The sequence below is a fragment of the Capsella rubella genome, unplaced genomic scaffold (assembly GCF_000375325.1).
Source record: "Capsella rubella cultivar Monte Gargano unplaced genomic scaffold, Caprub1_0 scaffold_8, whole genome shotgun sequence".
In the NCBI taxonomy this organism is placed as follows: Eukaryota; Viridiplantae; Streptophyta; class Magnoliopsida; order Brassicales; family Brassicaceae; genus Capsella; species Capsella rubella.
Window position 1 is genome coordinate 1,037,988 of NW_006238916.1, and position 22,658 is coordinate 1,060,645.

The 22,658-nt window shown below is 37.2% G+C and overlaps 4 protein-coding genes and 1 long non-coding RNA gene across 17 annotated transcripts; 2 read left to right on the forward strand and 3 right to left on the reverse strand.

Moving 5' to 3' along the window:
• Positions 1-802: 802 nt before the first annotated feature.
• On the reverse strand, positions 803-6,989 carry LOC111832042. 12 transcript variants are annotated; one of them, XR_002835172.1, is made up of 10 exons: positions 6,585-6,989; positions 4,381-6,229; positions 4,229-4,281; positions 3,987-4,085; positions 3,419-3,636; positions 3,195-3,278; positions 3,094-3,106; positions 2,851-2,939; positions 1,341-1,385; positions 803-1,227 (listed from the first exon to the last, which is right to left on the reverse strand). It is a non-coding gene; the product is annotated as an uncharacterized LOC111832042 (long non-coding RNA). The 12 variants fall into 12 exon arrangements; XR_002835173.1 differs by having other exon boundaries at positions 4,381-4,450; positions 4,544-6,989; XR_002835175.1 differs by having other exon boundaries at positions 4,364-4,450; positions 4,544-6,989.
• Positions 6,990-8,382: 1,393 nt separating this feature from the next.
• Positions 8,383-12,955, reverse strand: LOC17876128 (cyclin-dependent kinase F-4). 2 transcript variants are annotated; one of them, XM_023779498.1, is made up of 13 exons: positions 12,808-12,955; positions 11,969-12,192; positions 11,127-11,587; positions 10,950-11,028; positions 10,804-10,872; positions 10,635-10,724; positions 10,406-10,544; positions 10,169-10,271; positions 9,961-10,013; positions 9,803-9,869; positions 9,601-9,709; positions 8,930-9,497; positions 8,383-8,842 (listed from the first exon to the last, which is right to left on the reverse strand). In XM_023779498.1, exons 3-13 carry the CDS (start codon positions 11,132-11,134, stop codon positions 8,652-8,654), a joined length of 1,476 nt encoding a protein of 491 aa, XP_023635266.1. In that variant the 5' UTR covers positions 11,135-11,587; positions 11,969-12,192; positions 12,808-12,955; the 3' UTR covers positions 8,383-8,651. The 2 variants fall into 2 exon arrangements, with proteins under 2 accessions (XP_023635266.1, XP_006281452.1); XM_006281390.2 differs by having other exon boundaries at positions 8,383-8,848; positions 12,808-12,954.
• Positions 12,956-13,740: 785 nt separating this feature from the next.
• Positions 13,741-16,343, forward strand: LOC17876331 (dnaJ homolog subfamily C member 2). Its single transcript, XM_006279596.2, has 2 exons — positions 13,741-14,724; positions 16,106-16,343. Exon 1 carries the CDS (start codon positions 13,774-13,776, stop codon positions 14,701-14,703), a length of 930 nt encoding a protein of 309 aa, XP_006279658.1. The 5' UTR covers positions 13,741-13,773; the 3' UTR covers positions 14,704-14,724; positions 16,106-16,343.
• A 569-nt stretch (positions 16,344-16,912) lies between these two features.
• Positions 16,913-18,896, forward strand: LOC17874955. The gene is made up of 4 exons (XM_006280658.2): positions 16,913-17,019; positions 17,450-17,605; positions 17,698-17,988; positions 18,083-18,896. Exons 2-4 carry the CDS (start codon positions 17,483-17,485, stop codon positions 18,728-18,730), a joined length of 1,062 nt encoding a protein of 353 aa, XP_006280720.1. The 5' UTR covers positions 16,913-17,019; positions 17,450-17,482; the 3' UTR covers positions 18,731-18,896.
• Positions 18,897-18,917: 21 nt separating this feature from the next.
• Positions 18,918-22,087, reverse strand: LOC17874692 (replication protein A 70 kDa DNA-binding subunit C). The gene is made up of 2 exons (XM_023780488.1): positions 21,591-22,087; positions 18,918-21,499 (listed from the first exon to the last, which is right to left on the reverse strand). Exons 1-2 carry the CDS (start codon positions 21,878-21,880, stop codon positions 19,195-19,197), a joined length of 2,595 nt encoding a protein of 864 aa, XP_023636256.1. The 5' UTR covers positions 21,881-22,087; the 3' UTR covers positions 18,918-19,194.
• Positions 22,088-22,658: the final 571 nt, after the last annotated feature.

The window sequence follows — 22,658 nt, forward strand, 5'->3', positions numbered from 1 at the left end:
TTGTAATTCTTGAATTGATCTCTAAGTCTCAAGCACATCTGATCAGAAAGCAAGATGCTTGGTTGAGCTAAAACCCTTACCATTCTTTCTCAAACCCTCTCCTCACAATCACACATACATTATTTGGTACTAGCCTCATTTTGTTTGCTCCAAAATGTTCACTACTCCGTGCTGATATGAGTTGAAGTTATCCCGGTTTAGTCAGTTCTGTTCTGTACTGATATGCATAGCAAAGCGACTAATGAAGGAGAAGACAGAGAAGATATCTGCGTTGAAGAGGATACTGAAGGGACTAGGAGTTGGAGACTCGATGTTTGATTCCATTCATAGAGAAGCAGTAAAAGAAGCTGCAAATAGGCAGGATTCAGGAAGCTGGAAAACTGACGGAGAGACATAGATATGTAACTCTCTGCTCACTCAAATCTTAGGTGGAAGATATCTGATTGCGTTTGGTGATATAATAGAAGAGGATAGATAACATGGACGAGAAGCTTGATCTGAAATTTGAGGAGGGTGAGAGATAGGAAGGGAAGAACCTCTGGCAGAGGAACATGAGATCCATCGTCTTTGGCCTGAATTGATTCTCAGTGTCTGGAAGATATATGAAGCAGCACTCAAAAACGAATGGGAAAATACTTCAGTGGTGAAAATGCATACAAGAGCTGATGAACAACGCTTTAGCTTCTCTGTCCTTGTAGATAGCAAATCTTCTCAGCTAATCTTCAGTACATAATACATTTGCTTTTTCCTTTGTAGCTTCTTTAAAACAAAGAGTATAACAGGATAAGCAAAGAATGATCACTCCGAAACTCCTTTATTATATATGTTCACAAACAACAACACTTGAAAGCAGATAAACAAGCAAAACATGTGCCGAATCTTTCACAACACTTGGAAACAAAATCCAAAACCTGATCATCTGATTCCAGAATATCGAATATTGGTGCAATGTCGAGAGCTTTTATTGCAAACTGACAAAGTAATACTCCATACAGAGTAGTCACGTCGTGAAGACGGAAGCTCTACAGAACGGAAACAAACAAGATAGCTTTACAGAACGAGAACCCTAAAAGAGGAGAAATCAACACAAGTCAGATAACTTGGACTCTCGGGGGTAGATGGTGATAATCAGAAGTAATTTATTTGAGTCATAAGCTTTCTAGAGTAGGGATTTGAAGGCTGTGTAGGCCGGAGGAACATGTCACCACTCTCACCAAATTGTCAATTCTAAACAAACAAACAATAAAAGAAAATCTTTCCTTGAACTATGAAATAAGTATATATTGAAAAAAATATGGTAAAGAAACAAGAAATACACTAATGAGACAATAGAGTTGTACCAACTTCAATCGACTCCAGAAGACTAAGAGACCAAAGGATAGGCACTAGTGCAATAACATAAACATTCCAGTTAGTATATTGTTACAAAATCAAGGCGAAGCAAAATTTGAGAATGTCACTTCACATGTTAGAATCGATCACCAAAAATTCAAAGCATAACACGAAACAAATCCATTTGATGAAGTAAAATAATATCATGAATCTTCATGAGCCTCAGCCACATTCATAATAAATACGTAAATGAGACTCGTACATGCATCCATTTCAGAACAAGAGACCTTATGGTAGAGAATCAAAACATAACCATTACATATTCTAACTAAATACACCAGTGAATCAATAGAGTTCCCAATTCCATCGAAGTTGTAAGACTAAGAGACCAAAGGATAGACACTAGTGCAATAACAGAGATATTTTAATCATTATATTGTAAAAAATCAAGCCAACAAGTACAAGTGGTGTAATCCAACACAATAATTATCAGTGTATAATCCACAATTTGAGAATGTCACTTCAAATGTTTGAACCAATCACCAAGTTTTCAAAAAAAAAACACAAAACAAATCCATTCATGAATGATTAAAGTAAAATACTAGCATAACATGCAAGAGTCTCAGCTACATTCAAAAGAAATATGTACATAATGAGACTCGTACATGGAATAAAACAATAAACCTTATGATATTTTCAGTTGGTGTATATTAAAGACTCAAGCCAAGGGGTACAATTGATAGATTCTAACATAGTAATCATTAGTTGATAATGCAGAATTACAAAATCCAGCAGGGTTTAAGCATAATGCAAAACAAATACTTTCGAGATTCAATAATGTTATCACCATACTGTGATTACTATGACATACATTTAGAAGTACGTATCTACAAGAGACCCAAGATGCTTCTATTTCATAAAATGAAAAAAAATTACATACAAACACCAAACAGAGATAATAAGTATTTTAAACACAAAAGGTAATAATGTTCCAATAACCAAAGTATAATCTACACCAAACAGAGATAATAAGTATTTTAAACACACAAAGTAATAATGTTCCAACAACCAAATTATAATCTACCCTTTCTCAGTGTATGATGCATAACTCTAGAATGTCATTCAGATATTCACATGTTTAAAATATCACCAAAGTTTCAAAGCATAACGTAAAACAAATACTTTCAAGATTCAAGGAAACTACAATCATAACTGACAATAGTCGCACCTATATCAACATAAATATCTCAAAGAGACTATAAGATGCATCCATTATATAGAATAAGCGATCTTATGAAACACAAGCATTGAAACATAGATAATGAAAAAATTTAAACACACAACATCACTAAGGGTTGATACAGCAAAAGTACCAGAAACTACCACTTTGGAATTCGGTGTGATGTCAATGAGCTAATCATCATTGAGTTCAGCAGGGTACTGTTATTATTAGATACAATTTAACTTGAGGAAGCAAACTTTGTAACTACAACAAAAGCTAGAGGTAAATATACATACCTCAGAGTTAAAGAGTTCTTAAATAATCAGACTTCAACCTATATGGGCGCTTTTCCTGGGGAAGATCCCGCTACCGAGTGTGGAACCCCCTAAAGATAAAAGAGTAACAGTTAGAAAAAGCCTCAACATTGTAGAAAATCCATATAAAGATGGCTAAAGAAAAGAATGTTTGGCTTTGACTTTTTTTGTTAGGGTCATATTCTACATGAATCTCACAAACTGTGTCATTGTTTTGCACTTAACTGGGAAATCGTATCTGCAAAAAAATCAGGAAGAAAATCTAGTCACAAATGAATCATATCCAAAGAAAAACTAATAGTGATGAATAATGTCCCTTCCTATACCTTAGCAAGACATGTTTACCATGGGCGAGCCTATAATAATCTTGTGAATCCTTCATTCAGTAGTTAGATTCAGTGTATTATAACCTTCATTTAGTAGTTAGATTCAGTGTATTATAAACTCCATAGAATGTAACATAGATCCACAACCCAAGAAAACAAGATCAAGAAAACAGAAAAATGTTCCATCGTGTGTAGAAAACTAGTCTATGTTTAACACAGTTTACCTTGTAATAGAATGCTGAGGGGTTATCATTCTGAGCATCACTCCATAACCTTGTATGTTATGACCACCACTAAAGGATTAAGCACCATCATGGTGTGATGATCAAGATGACTCACATGTATCATGCAACCATCCTTTCAACATAAAACGAGAGAGAGGAAAATTAACGAAGACAATTGACATATGCCAAACATTATTACTCCCCGCCATGTAATTCAACTGCAGCAAAAGAAAAGAAAAATTATACAACTAGCATGAATCTCTGAAAAAAATGCTTTAAGTTGTTCACAGGCAAGTTGTGTATTTTATCTACTGTACGATTGAACATTACAGTGTTTATGACATTCAATCGTGAATGTTCATGTAGAGATCCATAGAATGCAATAACTAGTAGTACAGAGCTACAGTTATGAAAATAACGAAAGGGATTATCTAATACTGAAAGTAAATAGTGGATCAAAAAATGCAGTTGTTGAAGTTATGATATTATATGCTGCAAACAACCAAAAGACCTAGCTCAGTTAGATACACCATTGGCATCATATTCTCAAACGGATAGTGGGACATACCATATCCATTATATTCTCAAGAGAATCAAAAGTGAAATGGGCACAATCATAGCTCGGTTAGATACACCATTTGCCACCAGCCTTAGAATGAAGGGTGAACTGCAAAGCATATAAACAAGTCAGGCAACAAGAGACAGGACATAGACTATTTCTTATATGTAAGTAGAGATTATTTTAGCTTTACTTGCCTCTGTGTAAGAAATCAGTTTATCACAGAAAATGTGAGTAAAGCATATATATACCTGGTCATAAATTCTGCTACACTTTGATCATCAACATCTTTTGAAGCACTTACCTGAGAAAATCAAAATTAGTATATATTTCACATATGTGTATCATAAGTGTGATTTTCATAAGTGTATCAACTAATTACTAACAAGATTGAAAAGCATACACTCTCAGAGAAGTCTGTTCTTGAAATCTACTCAAAATCTTAAGACTTGAGCACCTTCAGAAGCACATACCTGAAAAGAAAAAGAAAAAACAGAACTTGTTAGTCTTGAAAAGGTTTGAAAAGCATACACCTGTCAAAGAAGTCTGTTACACTTGAAATCTACTCGAAATCTTAAAACTTGAGCACCTTCAGAAGCACATACCTGAAAAAAGAATTAAAACAGAACTTGTTAGTCTTCATTTTACGTGAATGTCATATACTTACCTCATTCTTTTGTATTATGTGGTCCCAAGTCTAATCCCCCAGCATATTCATAAGTTTCTTTGTCTTTCAACTTTTTAAGTAGTTGGTTTACAAGTTCTAAATTCACTATCTTGTTTTGAGACTTCTCTAATCTGCTGGCTGTTTTTACCATCCAACAAATCACAACTGATCTCCTTACATGCATGCACTACCCATCCAACAAGTCTATACAGCCTGCATTTTTTTGTCAATATCGTTGTCTTACAACTTTTTAAAGCCGCTGGTCTATTAGCTATAAACCTCTCTCTTGTCTTAAAGACTCCTTTAATCTGCTGGTCGTTTTTACCATCCAACAAATCAAAACTGATCACCTTATATATGCATGCACTACCCATCCAAATCTGATTCAATGAGAACACTTGGTTCTTTTATGTCTTTGTCTTAATATTTAAAGTCTTTTGACTCTTTCTCTTATGATATTTCCAAGCCGTTGGTCTATTAGCTATAAGCTTACTGTCTTCTCTTAAAGACCTCTTTAATCTGCTGGTCGTTTTTACCATCCAACAAATCAAATCTGATCACCTTATATATGCATGCACTACCCATCCAAATCTGATTCAACGAGAACACTTGGTTCTTTTATGTCTTTGTCTTAATATTTAAAGTCTTTTGACTCTTTCTCTTATGATATTTCCAAGCCGTTGGTCTATTAGCTATAAGCTTACTGTCTTCTCTTAAAGACCTCTTTAATCTGCTGGTCGTTTTTACCATCCAACAAATCAAAATTGATCACCTTACATGCATGCACTACCCATCCAAATCTGATTCAACGAGAACACTTGGTTCTTTTATGTCTTTGTCTTAATATTTAAAGTCTTTTGACTCTTTCTCTTATGATATTTCCAAGCCGTTGGTCTATTAGCTATAAGCTTACTGTCTTCTCTTAAAGACCTCTTTAATCTGCTGGTCGTTTTTACCATCCAACAAATCAAAATTGATCACCTTACATGCATGCACTACCCATCCAAACAGATCTGATTCAGTGAGAACTCTTTGGTTCTTTGATGTCTTTGTCTTAATAATCAAGTCTTTTAACTCTTACTCTTATGATATTTCCAAGCCGAGGGTACCAAGAACTCTTTGGTTCTTTCTATGTCTTTGTCTTAAGACTTATTAAGTCGTCGGTCATTACCTTTGATATTTTCAAGCCGAGGGTACCAAACTATGAGAACTCTTTGGTTCTTTTATGTATTTGTCTTAAGACTTATCTAGCCATCGGTCATTCCCTTTCAAAGTCTTTTGACTCTTCTTATGATATTTTCAAGCCGAGGGTACCAAATTGTGAGAACTCTTTCGTTCTTTTATGTCTTTGTCTTAAGACTCAGCCATTGACTCTTTTTCTTCTGATTTTTCCAAGCCGAGGGTACCAAATCGTAATGTCCCTTTTGTTATATTCAGTCTTTGTCTTAAGACTTCTTAAGCCGACAAATCGAAACCCCTTTTCCAACTCCCAACATGCATGCACTACCAAACCAATGTTCGCTCGGGACAATGTCCCCAAAATAGAATCCGACAGAACACTATTAGATTAGTGTCTGCCATTGATCTTTTTTGGGTTTTGAAAGAAAGATTAAAAAACAAAAACATCAAAACTTTAAAAGCTCCAGACATAAGAATCCGTATACCAAGTAACAAAACAAAACCAAAAACAAAAAAGCTTCGGATTCTTAATAAAAAGATGTTGTGGATCAAGAAAAATAAATCTTGATTCCAAAATCACAGTGATACATAAAGCAATTGCTTAAGTAAAGAAACAATAAATTTGATTTCAATACTCAAAAGATCGAAAAAACCAAAAACAAAAACAAAAACAAAAACAAAAACAAAAACAAAAACAAAAACAAAAACAAAAACAAAACCAAAACCAAAACCAAAAATAAAACGAGAGGATAGAAATTTACCTCGATGAAGCGGAGACAAGCTTCTATGGTTAGGATCAAAACAGAATCCCTAAAACAAAAATCAATAACAAGACTAATTAGTAAAATTGAAAACCCTAAAACAAATCACGAAGAGGAATCAGATGAAGAAGAACCCAGCCGCCGATTGAGATAATTGCTTGCTGAGTCAAACCAAACAGAAATAAACCCTAAAAAGAACGAGAAGTAGAATTGGAAAACAGGATTGATAGAACCAGATTTGGTCTATCAAGGAAAGTAACAGAAATAAGATGAGATACAGAAGAAAGAGATGAGAAATCAGAAGAACAGAGCTTAGATGAGAAGAGAAATGGAGAAGGAAGAGAACTAGACTTTCGTCATTGTTGTTTTTGTTGATCTTTCGATACCGTTTCCAGAGACTAAGACAAGCTTAAATACAAGCAATACTAAGGAAAACGGGGCCAAAACAATTAGCCAAATAGAAGCCCATTAGGCCCAATCGTGATCGTATCAAGGATCTGAAGAAGAACCCTAACTAAATCACCAAGAGAGCCGATTAAACTAGTTTTGTGTCCGAATCAAACCAAAATTAAAACCCTAAGAACGACGGTTACACAAAACTTATTAACGAAAAATCAAGTTCATTCGCGATACTCAGAGAAATTGAAATAACATACTAACCTTGTAAGATTGCTTAACACGAATCTTCTTCCCAATCGTCGAATAATTCTTCATTCAAAAAGTCTGAAGAGCGGAAAAAAAAAGTGAAATTTTGATTAGCAACATAAAACTGTGAAAATGTTTTCTCCGATAATGTATATAATATTATCGCGTCTTGAAAGAACGCGTTTCCGTAACGGTTATATTTGGATTGATTGTTGATTTGTCAGATACTTTAGTAATCGGACGGTCCTATATCTTTCTCGATTAAAAGATGATTTTTCTTTTTTTTAATTGGCAAACGCAAAAGTAAAGGAAACGGTCCTCTCAACGGTTATGTTCTATTTCGACAGATTTGATGGGTTTTATAATGAAGGCCCATTAAGGTACAATAATTTTAAACGCCTGTGTATTTATTTTTCTTTTCCTTGCTGGCACTTTGGTAATATGCTCTTGAATTGATCTCTGCGTCTCAGGCACATCTGATCAGAAACAAGATGCTTGGTTGAGCCAAAACCCTTTCTCACACCTTCTCCTCACAATCCTCATATGCTTAGTTTAGCCAAAACCCTTACTATTCTTTCTAACACCCTCTCCTCACAAATCACTATCATTTCGATCTTTTGTATGCTCCAAAATGTTCACCACTCTATACATAGAACTCAGTCTGGTTTTTGTTCAGTCCATTCCATTATGTACTGATAAGCATTAAGCATAGCAAAGTGACTAAACAAAGGATAAGATATCTGCGTTGAAGAAGAGGATATTAAAGGGTCTAGGAGTTGAATATTCTATCATTATATTCTATGTTCCACTCCATTCATAGAGAACAGTAGAATAAGCTGAAAATAGGCAGGAGTTGAATATTCTATGTTCCCACTCCATTCATAGAGAAATAGGCAGGAAGCTGGAAAACTGACAGGAGAGACGGTGAAAGATAAGTGACTTCATGTATTATGTACTTAAGATTAACCACTCAAGAAACAACGAAGTATAGCAGGATACGCAAAACGTATACACTCCGGAACTCCTTATTCACATGTTCACAAACAACACTTGGAATCACTCAAACAAGCAAACATAAATGGTAGATGACGAATCTTTCACAACACTTGGAAACAAAATCCAAAACCAAATATATATTAATCAACTGGATCCAGATCATCGAGAATTGTGTAGCTTTTATTGCAAATTGAAAGTAATACTCCAAACACAGTAGTCACGTCATGAAGACGGAAGATCTGTCGAACAAACAAGATAGCTTTAGAAGAACGAAACACAAAAGAGGGAAATCAACACAAGTAGTCTTCAGATAACTTGGACTCTCGGGGGTAGATGATGATAATTAGAAGCAAAATGATGATGGTGATGACGGAGATGGTGATGGTTCGTAACTTATTTGAGTCATAAGTTAAAGTGTCTTTGGGCTTAACCAGCGATTTTCCTAGAGTAGGGATTTGAAGGCTGTGTTGGCCGGAGGAACATGTCACCACTCTCTCCCACCCACCCTGCCTTCATTGCTGGTTGTTGTTTACGACTTTGAGTCCATCTCGCTTCAGTAGTTGCTTTTGCAGTCTCCGATGCTCCACGAGAAAAGACCGAATTCTTGTCCATAGATACTGGTACTGCATCATTTCAGTTCGTCATTCATTTATATGATAAAACAAGATTTCTGAAAGGAAAAAAAAGATGTGATTTTTACTTACGAATCTTCCTTCCAGGTGGTCTATACTTCGCATCTTTAACATTATAACTCCTCACAGGTTTGTTGTTCCATGCTGTGTTCTGGTTATTATTATTAGTCGTATCCACCTTCCACTGGGTTGCACCATTATCATATGCAGCATTCGTCTTTGGAGAAACATAACTGTTGACACCATTGCCAAAAGGAGCATTCGTCTTTGGAGCAACATAACTGTTGAGACCATTGCTAAAAGGAACATCTGTCCGTGGAGCAACATAACTGTTGACACCATTACTGAAAGGAGCATTCGTCTTTGGAGCAATGTAAGTGTTCAGCGGCTTATTAGCAGTATAAGTCAGGGACGCTGGTAACTGCTTCACGGATTGCTGAAGCTCGGGAGACTCTCTCGGTACAGACAGCTTGGGACGCAGAGATGGGGGGACATAGTAGCAACTCTGGAAGAATGGATGCTGCAGAGCCTCTGCAGTAGTCGGTCTATTGCAGGGATCCCACGAGCAAAGGCGCTCAATGAGGTTAACCGCATCTGCACTAGCATATGGCATCAGACTTGATAGGTGTACACCGGGAAGCTGCAAGACAAACAAGCATATCATTACCAGTAACCTTAATATCAAATCAAATAATCAATGACGCTTTCTTTCATAGATATGTTAAAGATAAAACAAAAAATACCTGAGGGAATTGGTAATTGATAACGCTGGCAAGATTCAGCCCTTCCAACCATGTCTCTTCAGTTGGGCTACCTATGACACTGCAGATTTTATATATCTCATCTGCTTCACTGCATACAATAAAAAGGTGACACTCAGTGGTTTAGCATTCAAATCTGCAACATTGTTCAATCAGGAAAAATTCAATCAATCATCGACAATACCTAGCTCCAGGAAAAAGAGGGCGAAGAGACAACAGCTCCGCCATAATAGCACCCATCGCCCACATATCTGAAACACAATTAAATTTCCCCATTGTTAAGCACCGCACTGCACTATATTGAAAAGAAACTTTTGTTATTGGTATATTGGGAAGACTAACCAACTTTTGATGTGTATACATATGACTGTAGCAGTACTTCAGGCGCTCTGTACCTGTGGGAAATTTGGAACAGAATTAGGGTGAATAAGGAAGGGGTATGGCACAAATCGACACATATGTGATTGCTCAGAGCATATGGATCACTGAACTAAATCTATATTGATATTCTAAAGTATAAAAACAGAACAATCAGGGGTGTAAATCTTACCAGCGTGTAGAGACATATTCTGTGTAAGGTGGACTCGAGTTGATCTCCCGAGCCAGGCCAAGATCAGCAATCTTAATGACATCTTTCGTGACCAATAGATTTTCTGTGTCAGGAAATAAATTTACAAAATGTTTCAGTGACAGACTAGTGAAAACTGAATGTGATGAAAAACCCTGCAACTGATACAAATTTCCAAGGCACATGTGCTGATGTTGATTGGCAACTCAAGGCTATTACCTGGCTTAAGATCACGGTGGAAGTATCCACGCTGATGCATATAAGAAAGGCCTTGGAAGACTTGAAAGCACCAATTTCGGATATCAGATTCTGCAAAAGGCTTAGGGCGATCCTTCATAAGCTGGTAAAGATTGCACTCCTGATAGATAAGAAAGGGAAACGAAATTAGAGCAACGAAAAAGTAGATGTGTTGCCAATAAGATTAAACAAAAAGCAGTAAGAAGTATACCATGTACTCAAACACAAAGTATAGGATATCATTTTCCCGGATGACTTCCTTCAGCTTCACAATGTTTGGATGATTCATTCTGCTAAGCGACTAAAATGAGAAAAGCGAGGAATCAGCAAACAATACAGAAGAGAAGACTGCAAACATTTCACTGAAGGAGATACAGTACCTTCACTTCTCTTAGATTGACACATTCTTCCCAAGAGAAATACTTCTTTTTCATTCTTTTAATTGCCACCTGTCCATAGAAAACTTCAGTACCCTAGAAACAAGAACACATTAAACAAGTCTTTACCTCTCAATGGAGAAACTTACAACTTCACCCGTCTGTTTACTGACTGCTCGCCAAACATTCCCAAAAGTTCCATCACCGACTTCTTTGAGTAAAGTATACCTACAATTGCAAAAGTCATAGAGAAGTAAACACAAACTATTGATCGAGCTGATGGAAGCTAAAGACTAAGAAAAAGAAATAAGAGAAGTCAAACCTACCTCTCCATTGCCTCTAGGTAAAGCAAAGTATCCACCAATATTTATCTGTGGAGAACTTATGATATGGCTATAACTATAATCTCCAGATGTTCGTATGGCAGCACGAACAATGACTCTCCCGCAAGGTAGACCGACCGTTATTTACTTTGACTATCAATGGGTTGACCATCAAGGAAAAAGAAAGACACTAAGAGAAAAAGACAGAACATACTGAGACTGGAAGACGCACCAAGAAAATGTAATGTTCTGGGTAACAGGACGAAACCAATCCTCACAACATTTCACTCAAGGGGTTCAGAGACTCAAGAAAAAGACACAGCTACGAAATGATCATCCTTCTTTAACCAGCTCTAATAAGAACAAGGTATGGACGATGGACTAATTAGTTTTTGACCACAGGGAACAGATTTAGATGACACTCAAGGACTATGTGAAGGTAGGATAACTTGCAAACATCAGCCCTGCAGAAATCAAAGATATCATACAAATATCATGTTCCAATTGCCAACAAATACGACAGTAAAAGAGAATTCAAAAGTACTATAAGTATGAGTATTTGATGTACTTTTTGAACTCTCATCATCTATACCTCTTTTTGAGTTTTCCTAAATTCTTGATAAAGTTATTTTCCTTTTTCAAAATTTACTTATTTTGTATTCATACTACAAAAAAATCTTAAGGAAATCTGATAAATCTCTTATTGAGATAAGGAAAATAAATACTTTTACCACACCGCTAGGTAACTTCAAATATTTCAGAATTTATAAAGAAAATTTGTATACTCAAGAAAATTCATCTATCGTTGAATATTGTGTCAACGGCTTTATCCAAAAAAAACATACCTGAATCAGAAATTTGCATCACACCTTCCGTAAAGATCGCAGAAGGCCTGACCACTAAGTGCAGTTCACGAAAGAGCAAATAAGGAAATCTGCGCGAGCAAGAAACCGCCAATCGAGTGCTTCTTGCAATGAAAAAACCCGATACTGGTAGCAGCCTGAGCAGATGTAGTCTTGTTCCATATCTCAAAAGAAGAAAATCCACTAAAAACGAAGCTTAATATAACCTGGTAATGAGCACAACAGAAACAGTAAAAAACAACATTATAAGTGCAACGAGCTATGCACATAATACAAAAGGAATAATAACAATCCAATAAGCAAGAAAGGCCATTCAATATATTATACAAATAATTTTGTCCTTTTGTCCTACACAAGACAGATTGACAATGAAATCCAGTTCTTATAGACTCCAAGCAATACTAGCAAAAGCCATAAAGCAACATGAAACCCTAAGCAACCAAATTCAATCAATAAGTACAGAGTAAACCACAACTCATGATATCTAAGAAATTTCCGCAATGTCTTAACTGCGAGTACACCACCAAATTTTATCACAGATCTGAATGAACAAAGAAATCCACAATCCAACACGAGAACATAACAAAAACCCACAAAAAGTGTTAACCCTAAAAAATCAAATCTAAAAGAAAACAATCCGTATACGTTCAAATCCGACTTCACAAGATCTCAGAAACGCGACTTCAATCATACGACAACAATACACAAAAGCAAATCAAAACCAATCTGACAGAGCGCAAAACAATAGAACTGAGAAGAGAATCAGAAATCGCATCAGTCAAACCACGAGAAACAAAACACGGCGATATCGATATGACTACCTCAAAAGCCAATAGGCATAAAGTCCGTCTCCGACGACGGGAAGAGACTGTATCCAGAGCTTCTCCCTTATCAACTCCACCGCTCTCTTCTCTCTCTCTCTCTCTCTTCTCTTCTCTTTCTCTCTCTTTGCCGCGTATTTGTGTGGTTCTCGTGGATAATAAACAAGAAAATATAAAAACCCTACTTTTATAATATCTCAGCTAATAAGGAATATATTATTCAGCAATCGTGTTTTGTTAGTGCTAAGTTACAATCTCCTACATCTCGGTCTAAAGTGTTTTACTCACAAAGAAACCGTGGATTTATTTGTTAATGACGTCATCTCCAATCTGAACCGTAAGATTTCACGATTCTTATCGTTTATTTTAATCTTCTAAATGACCGCGTCTCTCTAGTCTTTACTTATCCTCAGCTTTCCATCATAAGTTGTAACAGTAGATAAATACTTGCCTTGACTTTTCGTACAAGTTTTATTTATTTTTCGTAATGTTTCTTTTCCTTTTTCCTGGCTCCTATTATTTCCATTTTTCTTCTTTTGGTCAGCAATATTATAATTTTATATAATAATCTTTAATATAAACCAATCAATATAAATATAAATTGACGTTATTAAATTTAAGTTCACAAACGTGTGATTTCTCTGCAATTGCTGCGTAGTTGAACAGAAGGCTCGAGAGCATGATTAGTGGCACATCCTTTCCACTAAAATTTAATTAATTAAGGTTCTGTTGTGCGTTCACTTTGAAACAAAACAAAAACGTACTATTCTTCCTGCCATATTTAAATGTTAATATATGGGCTTGACAATACCCAAAAAATCTTAGAATCTTAAATGGACTTTACAGTAGCCCAAAAGCCCAAATTAAACTCATTTATTTCCGATATTTATTAATTTTATTTTTTTGGTATGCATTTTATAAAATTTCATTTTGTTTCAGGTTTCTTTCTAACAGTACGGAGCAACAATGGAGTTTTACGACGAAGACAGGCCTAGATTCGTCTTGCAATCTCGTCCTTCCTCTTCTCTCACGACGGAGGAAGAAGAAGAACCTAAAATACCTAAAAAGATCTTTATCTCAATCTCCGTCACTGTTTCTCTCATCATTCTGTCTCTCTCCTTCTTCTATTTCGAATCCGAGCCTGCCAAATCGCTTCTCTTATGGCTTGCCATCTCTTTCCTCGTCGGTCCTTTCGCTCCTAGTTCGCTCACCGGAGGTAAGATTCGCGTCGGCTATGGTCAGATCTTGGAGCCGGAGCAGATCCAAGATGAGTCATCGACGGATAACGAACGTGAATCGAGGAGGAAATCTATGAATAAGCGATCTAAAGGTACGACGAAGCAGGACATTCCTCCGGAGAATCATTCTTCAGTGACGGATGTTTCGAGAAAAGTGGCGACTCCGCAGTCTAAGGAGAGTGGATCTGTAAATGGAACCAAAGATTGGAGTGAAGAAGATATCGAGGTTTTGAAGAAGCAGTTGATTAAGCATCCAGCTGGTAAGCCTGGGAGATGGGAAGTGGTTGCTTCAGCGTTCGGAGGAAGGTACAAGACTGAGAATGTGATTAAGAAAGCCAAAGAGATTGGAGAGAAGAAAATATATGAGAGTGATGATTATGCGCAGTTTCTGAAGAATAGGAAAGCTTCGGATCCTAGATTGGTTGAAGAAAACGCTGAAGATTCTGGAGCTGGTGGAGATGATGAAGCTAAGAAGGAGACTTGGAGTAATGGAGAAGACATTGCACTGTTGAATGCTCTGAAAGCTTTTCCTAAGGAGGCAGCTATGAGATGGGAGAAGATTACAGCTGCAGTGCCTGGGAAGTCGAAGGCAGCTTGTATGAAGAGAGTTACTGAGCTTAAAAAAGGGTTTAGAAGCTCAAAAACTCCAGCCAATTAGCTAGGGTGAGAAGCCAATGAGGTATTTGATTAACCAGAGTCTTTGATAGAATAAGCTTTACTCTTTACTATGAGACAATATGAAGCATAAGAGCATATAATTGTTACATTGTTGCTGTATAATTTTCCTATGCTTAGTGATATCTCCATTAGTGTGAGTTACGTGCAAGTTGTTAATGTTTAATCTGGAGAGATCAACTTGATGACAATGCTCATAACATATTGTCACTTATGACTTAGGTCGCATAACATTATAGGTATATATTTACTGGTCTGCCTGGTTATGGTCGCTTGCTTTTTGATCCACTGGTTATATGATTTACGGTTGCTAAGAAGACCCCATTGGTTTTCATGAAAAGTTGTGTGCGCTATTTTTCTATGGTTTCCTGGCTTGCCTTTAGATCTGTTAATTTCTGGTCAAAGTTTAGAATGGAATGTAATGCTTTGAAAAGAATTATACCAATAGGGGTTTGGCTAAGGGAGAAAAGGCATGAACATAGTATGGAACTGGTTTAGGTTCATAGTTGTTTTTTTTTTCCGGTTAGTGATGTCTATCATTGTAGAAATTTATTGTTAGGCTTAATAATAGTATCATTTCAACCTCCAATAACATTGTATTCAACTTTGGAATCCTCTGTTATGTAAGATTCAATCTTTAGAGATAGAAATATAGGCATTTTATGGTTATCTCTCTTACTTGGTAAAGTGCTTTGAGATGCTGTGATTGCTCGCTTTTTTATCCATGATTGGGTTATATGATTGATAAATGGTAAAAATTCCTTAAGGCACTTTGTTTTCTATGTTTCTCATACATATGTCAAACCCCATTGGTTTTCATAGAAGGTGTGTGTGTGTGTTATTTTCCAGAAGTTTTTTTGGCTTTCCTTTACATCTACTAGTTTTTTTTTTTTTTCTTGCTATCAAATAGGTCGCTTAACGTTATAGATGATATAAAATTTAGATCTCTTTACATAACAGTAACAGCCGAGTAGTCATAGAAACACTTGTGAACGTACTTATTGGGTCCTCCAGGCTCATGTTCTTAAAGTGGTTGTTTACTGCAGGCATTTTTTCCATGTTTCTCATATGTCATGTCAAACTTTATCCCAGTTTTGTGAAAGCTGTGTCCTAGTTTCCTGCAGCTTCTTGGCTATCTTTTACTTCCGCTAGTTATTGGTTAAATTTTGATATGTTTAGCTTGACATTAACTTGCTATGGAACTGGTTTAGGTTTATAATTGTTTTCGGTTCAAGATGTTTAATCCCTAGTATAGTATAGCTGGTAGAAATAGAGCTATACTCACAAGGTGGATCCACAGAATCAAAGTCAAAACAGTCTTCAAAAGTAAATATATGTAGTCACAATCTTTCTTACTGACATAGTGACATGAACCGATAATGCAGGGACATCTTTTCGGATTAGGGCAAATACCAGGAGGGGAAGAACAATTTTGTTGTTGCTGCTTGAGTGTACCACAGGATCAAGAAGTAAGCAAGAGTTATGCAGGAAGTTTCTTTCTTTAGAGACAGACAAGAGAGCATCTTAATATAGTAAAGATGAAATTAACATAGATTTATGAGGTTCTTTTTTACTTCCAAGCTATAATAAGAATTACATAATTTGGGCATCTGTGTATCCTTATCCTAAAGATTACCTATTTTATTAGGAAAAATATATAAAACTACAAATACTCTAAATCCACACAAGAATATTCATATAATCAATTTAAAGTCTACGGATAGCAATCATAAGTCCTAACAAGTAAAGGAGAATATTCATTTATAAATTAATATGAATCAATTTGTAAAAAAAGTATAAAAAATGATATAATCAAATTATAACTTTTTTTGTTTTGTCAAATTGTAATTAGGAAGGATTTGGATTACAAAGATAAACCTGTATAAAAAAAATACATGTATATATATATATACACACCTTTTACAAGTCTCCATCATCAAAACACAAACCACTCAAGCATCTTCCTCTTTAAATCTCGACCGTTGGATCATATAATTCGTAACGATACACGGCAAGAGATCCATCTCTCCAGCACCAAAATAGTCTTCGTGGTTTGGTTTCTTCCCCACCGAATACAACCACGTGCTGCATACACTTTATTACAGAGTCAACTTAACCGGCAATCACCGGTTCTTCAAATAAAGAGCTTCCCAAATAACTTCACGATTATACCGACTCAACCGGTAACTCTCCCGGATACAATACAAACTCGTAAACACGTCTGTGTTCACCACACGTTTCGTCCCAAAAAAAAATCTTCAGCTACTCTGCAAATTCATTTTCCGGCGAAAACTCTCAGGTGATTCTCTCTTCGATTTTTTAATTCTTCGTATCGATTCGTTTATAATTTTCTCCTCTGTTCGAATCAAATCTCTTCTCTATGTTTCACATGATTCCTTTTTTTTTTGAATCTAGAGCAAAATAGATCGCGCGATGCATATGTTCTACTCATTTTCTAATCCGAAAATTTTGCAGAATTGTTAATTTCCATTCGATTTTAGGGTTTCCATGGTGGAATTTGATTCATAGTAGGTTAATTTTGATTTTGGGTTTTTGTTTTTTTGCCCAAACATTTGAACTCAAAGCTAGCCTTAGCTTTGATTCGAATGCCGATTTCGAGTTTTTTTCTTTGATCTCGTTCTGGATTTGTTTCTTTTTTAATCAGTATTAGAAGATTTTGTTCGTTTGATCATCAAATTTTTTTTTTAAATCCATTTTGAATGTCTCAGGCTTATTTGCTCAGCTAAAAAAAGGATATTTCAATGGATCAAGAATCTTCACAATGTCCCTTTGTTGCTGAAAGCATGATCCAGAAATGCCCTTTCCTGAGAAACATCAACAAGCCGACCAATTTGTCCTTCTCCTCCTTGAGTTTTCCAATTCCGGTAAGGAAATTTCTTACCTTTCGTAGTAATTAAAGACTTTGATTTTTTCATGCTGGTCAACTGGTGATGACGTTTTATGTTTTCTTGGACAGGTGCAAGGAGGTAAAGGTCCGATTTTTGAAGATGGTCCTGGTTTTGATTCAGCGTTCAAGCTCTTCCATGGAAAAGATGGTCTTGTGCCGCTTTCTGGATATTCGAGTTTCGGGGATGATACTGAACAAGAGGAGGCTCGTTGTGCTCCTCTGCAATTCAATCCACTTGCGGGAAAGGTAGCTACTATAAGCCTATCAGCTTTTGGTCCTGGAGGGCCTTTTGGCTTTGGTCCTTTCTCAGATAAATGGAAGAAACAACAGAAGAAACCAAAACCTTCCAAAAACCAACAGGTAGATTCCATACACTGAAAAAGCACTTGAGAATTTATAAGGATTTAGTGTTTCTGATATTTATTTTTTTTGCTTGCTTGCGTGCTTTTTGTAGTCTGGGGACTCGTCGAAACATGAGGCAGTTGGAGACGAATGGTTAAAAACCGGGAACTGTCCTATCGCAAAATCATTTAGAGCTGCAAGCAAAGTCATGCCTCTTGTAGCTAAAGCATTAAAGCCACCATCTGGTATGAAATATAGATGTCCAGCTCCTATAGTAGCTGCAAGAGCAGCACTTTCGAAGACTGCTTTGGTTAAAAGTCTTCGCCCTCAGCCTTTACCTGAAAAGATGCTTGCAATTGCTCTCATGGGAATGGCTGCAAATGTGCCTCTTGGTGTATGGAGAGAACACACAAAGAAATTTTCTCCTTCATGGTTTGTGGCGATCCATGCTGCTGTGCCCTTTATAGCAATGCTCAGGAAATCTGTGCTGATGCCAAAAACAGCCATGGCTTTGACCATTGGAGCTTCAATCTTGGGACAAGTGATTGGGTCAAGAGCTGAACGATACCGTCTTAGAGCGGTAGCTGAGAAAACAGTCGCTGAAACTGCCACTGTTACTGCGGCTTCTGGATACACCCAGAGCCCTAGCGACTCAGGCTTTTCTGCTGGGGGACATTGTGGTACAGGAGAGGGAGTGAAGGAGGTTTATTACAATGTAAATGTTGGAGAATCTGCTAAATCAACTGGACTCTGTTATTGAGAGATTGGTCTTATTGATTTCAAAAACTACAGACGACTATGTGAGATTGGATATTTGTGTGCGGGGGGATAGTTTTTGTAATTCAGTGAATTGTGTAAGCCAAAACAATGGTGTCGTTTTATCCCTATATATGGGTCTAAATAAAAGGTTAATAATTCCCTCAGTAGCCTCTTTTGTAAACACTAAAAAGAAAGTTATCGACTTTATTTGAATATGATTTGATCAAAAGAACGTTACCTTATAAAAGAGATTTACACAAAGAAAACAAAAACACAAAAGATCAATTGGAAAACAAATAAAATTATTATAAAAAAAAGACCCACAAAAACGGAATTGAGACATCTAATGTAAATGATTAAACTTAAACGGTCAAAACAGCCTCTGACCCTCGAACCTTTGTTTGTATCCTAATGAATATGCTGCTAATGATGATGATCATGATGTGAAATAGTCACTTGAGGTTTTCAGTAGCCGCCAACATGTTGCCTTGGCATGCCACCTCCTGTGTATCTTCCCTGTGTGTATTCTCCTTGTGGCTCGCTCATAAGGCTCGGGCAGTTTGCAGAAACATGGCCATTGCTACCACAAGCGTTACAGCTAATCATACCACTGACAGGCCTTGCACCACTACTATACTGATTTCCATATTGACCCACTTGGTTTGCTGCAGGTAATTCGAATTCTCTGCGTGCGTCCACTGATGCGGTCTCTCCAATTCCTGATGTTCCAATACCGGAGTTGAATGCATCAGACCTGTAGTTGGAACTCTCTGTCTTTACAGGGAGAGAATTTGCATCTCCTGTCCTGAGTTTATCCATTGCCTCTAGCATGAACCTGGTATCTGAAGAATAGGTAAGCTTTTCAGCTCTCACAACAGTTGCTTTAACCCGTTGCTCGTCGCTATAAGTTTCTTCTTTAATCTTCAGCTTGAAGATATACTTGGAGAAAGTAACACTACGGATGATGTCTTCGAATTTCTCCTCCTCCTGATGTTCATACTTCACATAATACAAATCTTTGGCAGATATTCCCATTATCTCCTCACCAGCTTCCTGGAATGCTGTGGCCCAGGTTAGACCAGTATGGTCCTGTAACTGGATCTGCAATATATACCTGTAGTCACATTCATCCACACATTTGTCACACTTCTCACAACGCCATGTCCCATCTCCATTATTAGTGACTTTTTTGCTGCATGGGCGATCTCCATTCATATTAGGACAAGCTGTGTAGCAGAAATTTTCAACCTTCATGAATGAGATGGTGGCACAGACTGTGATCCAGTCCGGCTTCTCTGAGGTTCCTAGCTTCTCGTCCTTGATCTGAGTAATTACCTTGCGAACTTCTTGTCTGCCAGCACCAATAAACTCTCTCGATATGGAGGTAAAATGAGCGTTTTTTCCTTCTCTCTCATACCAGTCTTTTAATTCTCTGGCCTCAGGGAAATCTGGCTCTATGAAGAATTGACTTGATCCAATGGTGCTCACTTGCTTCCCGTTGAATTCACTGATCCTGCCTGCCTTCACAGCAAGAACCGGGAATACCCCAGAGTCACAAAGATTTTGTAATTTCTGTCCTTCTGCATTGCAGAAATTACCCCACATGGTAAGCTCGACACTTCGGCCTGACATATCCTTTAACTGAAGTGCCCTTTTCTGGACCTCAGTTCCGGTTTTCCGCATAATGCTTCCTGTCGGACTGATGGACGAAACGATACCAATTAGATCAGTGATGCTGTTGCTCTCCATGTTTTCAATATCACCTATGTTACGGAAATGGAACTGATAGCGTGGAATGGTAGCATCATCCTGGCATTGCTGTATCGTCGATGCAGAGTCTAAATGTATTTCATAATCATTGTGAAGATGATTATAGTTCTTCTGAGCAGGTCTCAAACTTCCCCTTGAAATCAAATAAACATTACCCACTACAATCTGGTCAAAGAATTTATCAACCACATCATTAAAACAAGTCACTCTTATTTCCCCACCATCAGAGTCAAGGAGATCAAAATTGAATAATTTGCCTTCCCCACGCGGATTACTAAAACGCCTCAGTTCTCCCTTACACGTGACCCTGACCCTGATAGTCCACCGACCCTGGTAAGGATTAAGAGCAGCAACCGGAGTTATCCTCGGGGGTGCTTCGTTCCTAGCCACAGGTCCCCTGTTGACATACATCGGTGGTGATTGTGGCTGATAAGCCGATTGAACTGGACGGGAATAAGCAGTTGTTGCAGGTGCCCGAGCTTGCTCCAACCCAGATCCTCCATAACCTGCAATTGCACTCCCATATGGTCTGATGGAAGGTGATGTTTCCGGATAACCAGAACCAGTACCATATCTTTGACTAACTTGAGGCTGAGGTGAAGTAGCCGGTACACCATATCTCCCAGCGTCAGAAGTGTTATGAACAACACGAGGCTGAGGTAAATTAGCCGATACACCATATCTCCCAGCATCAGGATTGTTATGAACAACTTGAGGCTGAGGTAAATTAGCAGATACACCATATCTTCCAGCGTCAGAACTGTTATGAACAACAACTTGAGGTTGAGGTGAATTAGCAGATACACCATACCTCCCACCATTCAAATCAGTCCTTCTTGCTTGTTGCTGCTCATAACCACCATTGCTTTGAGTATTTACATAACCCGCCCCACCACCAAGTTGTTGACCAGGTTCATTAGGCATCCCAGCTTGTACATGAGTTCCTCCAATTATATTGCATTTCTCCACAATAATCTCCAAATTCGAAATAATAACAATCCTGTTCATCAGCACAACATTAAACAAAGATTCATTTTTTTTTTTTTCTTACAATCATGGATTTGAGAAGAGATTGCAATGTTATTACTCACCTTCGATTCTGGATGAGATTACAGACGAACTGAGTGACTCTCAAAATGGAACCCAATTGGATATTTCCTGAAGTCACGAGAACGTTCAAGGAAGTACCAAGCATGCCTTGTTGCGAGAGGATCCCATCGGATAAAGAAACCTTGTATCGATTTATGGCTTCCTGATTCGGACGCTTGCTCTGAATCAACTTCAACTCTGTCACTTGTAGCACTGGCGTCATATCAGCCTCACTTGCCACTTCTCCATTTAACATCTTATTTATAGCTCCCGTCGTCAAATCCACCGCCATCGTTTTCACCGACGAAACGAAACCTCGATTTCGCAATGCGGAGAAACTCGATTCGAGGAGGGGAAATGGGTTTGATCCAGAATTCGAGAAGATGAGAGAAGATATATGAATGTGATTGAATTGAATTTTTACAGAAACCTAAAGAGAAGGGAGGATGATGAATAATTGAATTAGGGGTTTTTTAATGATTGAACCCTAAAGTGGTAATAAGGTGGTGAGCTTTTGAGAGGGAAAAACTAGAACGTTTTCGTGAGTTTTGGACCATTAATATATCGGGTCTTAGAGTTTACGTAGATTACAAGTACGCCCCAAAACTACATAATACCCCCCAGAATTAAAATCTGACTTCGCAATTATATTTGATTATTTTCAAAATTATATGCAGATTTCTAATTTACATGTACAAAGTGATAATGATTTAGGAGGGTCTACTAATTAGAGAAGAGATAGTGATGAAATGAGAGCTAGGGGTAAGTGATGAAATAATCCCAAATTAATGATCACAATTAAGTATAAATCATTAATCCCGGAATTAATTAACATTAAGCTTACTGTACAAGCTTCATTCTTAAACTGCTGACGTGGAATACTTGGTGGCCCACGATTCGCCGATTTAAGCTCTAAACCTTATAAATTTTTTTATAAAAAAAGAAGTTTCATTTTAAGCTCCAAAAAATCGAAAAGGACTAAGGCCCATATTAGGGCCCAAATCAAACAATTGATACAGCCTTTTACAAACTTTGAATCCATAAAAAGAAGAAGAAACAAACTGTACACT

Coding starts and splice junctions, on each gene's coding strand:
- LOC17876128 (XM_006281390.2), bottom strand. Junction 10,545..10,634: donor ACTTTGTGTTTGAGTACATG/GTATACTTCTTA, acceptor CTTATCTATCAG/GAGTGCAATCTTTACCAGCT. Junction 9,710..9,802: donor CCTCTTTTTCCTGGAGCTAG/GTATTGTCGATG, acceptor TATTGTATGCAG/TGAAGCAGATGAGATATATA.
- LOC17876331 (XM_006279596.2), top strand. CDS start 13,774: ATGGAGTTTTACGACGAAGACAGGCCTAGATTCGTCTTGCAATCTCGT.
- LOC17874955 (XM_006280658.2), top strand. CDS start 17,483: ATGGATCAAGAATCTTCACAATGTCCCTTTGTTGCTGAAAGCATGATC. Junction 17,606..17,697: donor CCTTGAGTTTTCCAATTCCG/GTAAGGAAATTT, acceptor TTTCTTGGACAG/GTGCAAGGAGGTAAAGGTCC. Junction 17,989..18,082: donor AACCTTCCAAAAACCAACAG/GTAGATTCCATA, acceptor TGCTTTTTGTAG/TCTGGGGACTCGTCGAAACA.
- LOC17874692 (XM_023780488.1), bottom strand. CDS start 21,880: ATGGCGGTGGATTTGACGACGGGAGCTATAAATAAGATGTTAAATGGA. Junction 21,500..21,590: donor AATCTCATCCAGAATCGAAG/GTGAGTAATAAC, acceptor GCTGATGAACAG/GATTGTTATTATTTCGAATT.